Raw genomic sequence first — 6,587 nt, 5'->3', positions numbered from 1 at the left:
CTATCAACCAATTGTGAAAGGGAGGATGTGACAGGTGGGTGTGGCAGGAAGGGTCTGATTTTCTCTTTGGTAGCTCTGTAACAAAATGAAATTGAAGGCGAAAAAAATTATGTTCTATTTGAGCAATAATGATTATTTATAGAGAGCATTTTATGTTGAATTTCGTACATTTTTGAGGGGTGGTGAATAACATAGGGATGATGACATGCTAAGACAAGAGTTGTCATGTGTGTTACACTAGTTGAAATTCAGGATTCTTTTATATATTTCCTTTTAGAATTAAGAACTTAAAACTTGTATACTATTAAAATATGGATTATTAGCTAAGATTTTATGCTATTCTAATTGGTATAACATAAGCAAAAAGTAGTTTAATAAAAGTTTGAATGTAAGACACTAAAACCTTGTGTCATGCGTAGTAAAGGGTACCCGTGCAGAAAGAGTTAATTGGTCTGAAAGAAATAAAATGGTTTAACTTGTGTTTTTTCCATGAAACATGAGTTCACAACAAAATAGAGATATGTTGATATATTTAGTTTTCTTTCAATTTATGTGACATCCACTACTTGATTCAGTGATTTTTCTGATGACCTCCACTACAGAGTATGACTTACAATGAACTATAGGATTGGCCCTAAAACTGCTTGCAGGCCCCAAAAATGTATGTCTTTGGGGCTCAGCTGGTTCCCTAAAGAAAAAGTTGAGCACGAACCCTGTAGGGAGTACCTCATTCTTAATATTTTGTTCTTCTGTTGCAACCTCCATTCTCATTTGGGAGTTGTTTTATTTAGTGATTCAATTTTTTATTTCAGTCTCAATACCACTACCTCATATTTCCTTCGCTTAAGGATCTCTCACCTGTCGTTGTCTGTTGTATTACCATGCTGAATGCAAAAAGGTACCAAAATAAGACAAACTTACATAGATTTAATTTCCCATGTTAAAAGTATCCAATTTTATGTATATATAGTCTTTAAGTTCCTGATGCAATTTAAGATATTTACATGAAGTCTACATATTCTGTAGTATGTGAAATATAGGTTTCTTATAACTTTGTTTCTGTTTTGCATGCTTTGTATTTATGATGGCAGTATAGTAATTGTTTATGGCAGTTGGAGGTTTTCTTTTAACATTAAAATAAAACTTGTCCTGGTTTTGTGTGAAATGCAGAATATCTCAAAGCATTTATCAATATAATATAGTCTGTATTATAAAAAATGATGTTGGTTGTCATTGAGATATGATGTAAAATAAAACAAAAACTCTTATATGAAAATTATAATGTTGCAAGTGCTTTAAATTTTTTGTGATTTAGACAACTGCTGAATTTCAGCTTGATTTAAATATACAGAATTATTTAAAGCAGATTCCTTTTGGATTTTTCAGAGGCAAATATTGGTTGCCAGTTGCAAACAAAACATCTCAGGTTTTTAAATTTGAAATTTATCACTGAGAATTTTGCTGAATAAGTATAAAAAATCCAAATAAAGGTAGTTAAAAATTATTTAACTTAATACTAATTTTTGGTATTAAGAAAGATGTATTTCAATGAGTTGCTGTAGGAAATTCCCACTTACTATTAGTTGTTTGCACAAAATGAATGGATTCTTGTTATTATGTAAAGATAAGCATTGTTCATCATGTAAACACGAATATATGTAATTCCATGGCCTTTTGCCTTGAATTGGTCAGGATTTGTTTTTCACATTTCCTGAGATGAATAATTCCTCTGATTAATTTATTTGGAAGTTTTTAGACAGTAGGAAATTCATACACATATGTGGTTTCATTGAGTTAACATATATAAGATACAGTGTCCTATTCACTATATTAAGCTAAATCCTTAATTGAAAAAATCAAACCTCAAATCCAGCCTTGTCATTCAGATATTTATCAAGCCCCCATAAACTCCTATAAATCAACTGTATCCACCACATCCAAAGGCAACCCATTCCAGAAAACAACCACTCCGTTAGAAAAATAAAGCTGTATTACCTGAAGATGTTTCTTCCCTGCTGAAATTTATATTTATGTCCTCTAATCTTACCATTCTCACCATTAAACATGAATAAACATAAAAAGTTCAGAGACCTTTGATCTATCCTCATATGATAACCTTTCCATCTCAGGTGTCATTCTAGTAGTCCTCCTCTGAATTCTTTCTAATAATTCAATGTCTTTTTTTGAGATAAATAACCCAAGACTGAACACAGTACTATACATATGGCCTAACCAGTGACCTATACAATGACATTATAATATTCTTAGACTTGTATTCAATATTTCTGTAGATACAATCTAAAATCCTATTTGCACTACCACTATCTGTTGCTTGGATGATTTAAGAAACTGATCAGTCAAAACTCCAAGATCTTTTGATTTCATAACATTGTCAAGGTTATTCCCATCAAAATTCTACTCATAGTTCAAATTATGATATCCCACATGCATTACCTTGCAATTATTATGTTTAAAAGCCATCTGCTGTTTATTTGCTCAATTCATGAAATAATCCAAATCCTGTTTAAGGCAGTATCCTCCTCCTCACAGCCAACAATGCCCAAAACTTTAATTTCATCAGCACATTTAAATAATGTATTGACCATTCTTTCATCTGTGTCATTGATGTAAATCAGTAAGAACAAAGGTTCTAACACTGACCCCTGAGGTACCACACTTGTAACATTAACCAAGTTTGACTGAAATCCATTATAGCAGCCCTCTGCTTTTTTTTTTCATCCACCCAGTTTTCTATCCAATGAGCAAACCTATCCCCCACATCTACAGAAATAACTTTTTTGACAAGCCTTTATGTAGCACCTCGTTTAATGTTTTCTGAAAATTAAGATACACCAAATCAACATTTGTACCCTTATTTACATAAGCAGTATCTTCTTAAAAGAATGTCAAAAGATTAGAGATGCAAGATTTTCTCCCAGTGAAACCCTGTTGACTATCCAACAAAATTTTAAACTTCATTAAATGACTTTGCAAAGAATCCTTTGCCAGTCTTTCGAAATCTTTTCCCACCTCTGAAGTATGACTAATGGGTCTATAGTTACTGGAAAAGTTATTGTTATCTCCTTTGGAAAGACAAGTAACATTAGTCAACTTCAGTCTTCTGACACCTGCACACTATTCAAGGACTTGTATATATAAAATATAAAAACAAGTGGCTTACATACACAATTCTTAACCTCTTCAATGGGTAAATATTATCTTTAAACTCTCCCATTTTTTCTTAACGTGCTCATAAGTAATGTGATCATTTTGTTCAAGATTGTTTTCATCTAGCAACTGTTTAAGTTAAGGAATTGCTTAAATCTTCCTTAGTAAAAACTAAAGAAAAAGTAAAATTCCAGGATGATAACTCACCTCCAGACACAGTTTAGTTATCTTCCTCTGTATCTACCAAAGAAATTTGCATGCCACTAGCAATGAGGCAACTCCCACCTAATTTCTTGTGATTTTATGTGAATTGCGCCACTGCATGATAATGCATTATGTGACAAACATTCTCCACCAATAGGAGGGCTACACACCTTCATTAACTCCCCCTCAGCATTTGCACTTGTGAATCTTCATTCATCTCTTTGGCTTTGTATTGTACAGATGTTTAGATTTCTAATTTTTTGTTCAATTTAACGAGACTTGCAATGTTAACAAAATGTTGATTTTTTTTTTTCCTTTAGCTTTTATTTCAAAAGCTTTAATGTTTTATTATGAATTCTCAATGATGGTGATTTATGCTTGGTTCTGAGAGTGGGACATTGTTCACACTTATGCTTGATTCTGAGTGTGGAACATTTTTCACACTTCAGCTTTACTTCTGCTATGATCTTTGGAGGCTTGTTAACTGCCAGGGTTGTTGCAGACATTGTTCGACGTGTTGTGGATTGCCACACTAATGTGCCTCCTATTCCTGTCTCATCAGGTGAATTTCTTCTCAGTTGGAAATTATCTATTGGACAATGACCTTCAGCTGATTTGCTTTGCATAGTATTTTACCATTTGTGAAATTACACCCTTTCAATATCTTTCTGGATTTCATTCTCAGTTATGTTCCATTTCATCTTTTATAGATGTTTTCATTATTATTTTCCATTTTATCACTTTCTGATCTACGAATCTTGGGTTTATTTTTTCTCTTCTTTATTGCTTGCATGTTATTAGGTGTCATGCTTGTTTTTTTTTTATTTAAAAAGATTCTTTCTCATGATAAATGTTTCATCACCCTCACATTTGTGACACCTTTTGTCCTGATTTACAGACTTTTTTCCCCCTTCTTTTTCATGCTTTTCTGTCAACGATATCCATCTGGCCAACTTGGGGATTGATCCCTTTACCTTCTATTTCACTTTATAGTTTCCAGTTTTTGTCTTTTTTTCTCTACCCATCTGTATTTACTCTCCTAACTCCATATTTTATCTGAAGCATATCTTAATGCTTTTGATAGCTTCTGAAGACATTTTTTCCTTTGTCTATTTGACCTCTTTTACTTCTGCTCTATTCCTCAATACTTTGTTCTCCTTCTGTTGGGATTCATTAAGGTTGGGTTATGTTCCTCTTTACTGTACTTATTTCATCAGGCTTCCTTTCTTTACCCACATTTCTTCAGTGGTGTTCCTTCCCCCTGGTGACCTGGTCTGATATTATATGACTTCTGTCCTCATTATCTTCCCAGTTGTTTTTTTTTTCCTTTTTCTAGACCTTGCCCTTTATGCCTATTTCCCATCTTGGTCTGTCTCCTTCTCACTTTTCTGTTCTGGAATCCAGACCTTCCTTGTCTTCCTTCTACCAGAACTCTATTTTCTCACTCTTTTTGTCAATGACTCTTACACATAGGATTTTGTGGGTACCTTTCTTTTCTATTTCGATTGGTATCCTTTTCTGCCAGTAGTCACTTTTAGTTTAACCATTTTCATCCTTTTCTTCATTCCTCTTCTCTTCCCATTTTCTTTTTCCTCCCCCTGACCCTGTCTATGGTCTTTTTCACCTAGTCTGTGGTTGACCATGGTTGATGTGTTGGACAACTTCCTACATGTCTCTCTTAGCCATTCATCACTTTGTTTTTATACTTCATCCATCTTTTCAACATCTTTCCATTCCTTGCTACATTAGATATCCCTAGATCATCAAACCTGAATATTTTCTATAATAATGTTTTATAATTTAGTTTATACAGCTATTTTAACTTGAACTTGTAAAAGTGTGGTATTCAGATACGTTGATATCCAAATATAGCCAAAAGTGTCAACAGAAATGTAAATTCGGGAAGTGTTACATTGAGAATAAATTAAACATGGACAACAAATGAAAAACAAACAAGCACAAGTGAACAAGTATAACAAATCTTTATTCACAGTAATTTTTATGCTTAACACTAAGTGGTTTCTTTCTTTTAGTATAATTCCACATTAGCTACTGTGGTAGGATTAAAGGGAGGGTTATAGTGCAGTATCTGACAATTTTCAGATTACTTTAGGTCAACTATTGTTCGATATAACATATTCTAGGAAGAGAACCATGAACTCGTACCATTTTGTGTAAGTATCTGTGTCATCCCTTCAGATGGTTTCCTCACACCTCATTAAATGGACACAGATACATTATCAAATTTGCTTCTGTGGAATAGTCTTTTACATATGTTACTTGTCAAAGTGAAAGAATTAGCACATGTTTACAACTTTCCATCAATTCATGTACAAGGGTGTCACAATGTGCAGAACACCTGCACAAAAATTAAAAATTATCTGAATATATTTTCTATATTCTAAACTAATTATGGAAAGGTGAAATGATATAAGAAAATATTTAACTTATGAACTTTATAATTGATTATTTCTGATTTATGTATCCAGCAACCTTTTGTTCTCAAAAATACTTGCACTGGGAAAATTAACAAATCTTTTCAAGTCTTTTTTTTTTTTTTTTTTGCTTTCATTTTCTTATTTAAGGTGATGCATAAAACCATAGCCAAGCTCCCAGAAAACTTAGGACTTCTTTATTATTATGGTTTTACCTTGCAAATGATATCACAGAGGACCACTTCCAAATTGTGAGTATATATTGTTATTATAAGTTTTGGTTTTTAAACTGAATTATTTTGAGTCATAGAAATCAGAAATCTATCGAATGTCCTTTTTTCAAACGACAACACTTATGTTTCTACACTGGCATTAGGCCTACTTGAATTGTGTAAATTTACATAATTGGATTGAAAATTATCTCATAACTTTCTGAAGGAGTAACTTACCAAATTAACTTTGTAATAGATTTTTCTATAATTTAAAGACTTCTGTAAATACACATTTTTGTGTAAAATATATAGTTTCTGTAAAGAAACAAGTGGTAACTATGTGAGAAGTACTCAGTTAAATTTTGCTTTACATTATGACCAAAGTTTAATATCAGTTAGCTATCTATTTATACCTGTTGTATTTGATGTTGATCCACTAATGTATATATAACACTGCATGTTTCACCTTATACAATCATTCAAACTTGCTTAACCTAAACAAGAAAGAACCTATGTAGCAATTAAAGATTGATGAGTAACATGAGGCTTTGTTAAACTGCATCTGATG

The 6,587-nt window shown here is 32.4% G+C and overlaps 1 protein-coding gene across 3 annotated transcripts in view; it reads left to right on the top strand.

Moving 5' to 3' along the window:
• LOC106461166 (ribonuclease P protein subunit p21-like) overlaps window positions 1-6,587 on the top strand; it is a 41,561-nt gene that overhangs the window by 18,911 nt on the left and 16,063 nt on the right. The window contains exons 1-2 of one of the 3 annotated variants that reach the window (XM_022388026.1): window positions 813-898; window positions 5,958-6,058. In XM_022388026.1, coding sequence (XP_022243734.1) covers window positions 5,961-6,058 — 98 coding nt within the window. In that variant the 5' untranslated portion in view covers window positions 813-898; window positions 5,958-5,960. Of the gene's footprint in view, window positions 1-812; window positions 899-3,185; window positions 3,209-5,957; window positions 6,059-6,587 lie in introns of those variants that run through there. The other 2 variants (XM_022388027.1, XM_013920959.2) reach the window with 2 other exon arrangements.

The sequence above is a fragment of the Limulus polyphemus genome, unplaced genomic scaffold (assembly GCF_000517525.1).
Source record: "Limulus polyphemus unplaced genomic scaffold, Limulus_polyphemus-2.1.2 Scaffold907, whole genome shotgun sequence".
NCBI lineage: Eukaryota > Metazoa > Arthropoda > Merostomata > Xiphosura > Limulidae > Limulus > Limulus polyphemus.
This window is presented reverse-complemented; position numbering and strand designations above follow the sequence as displayed.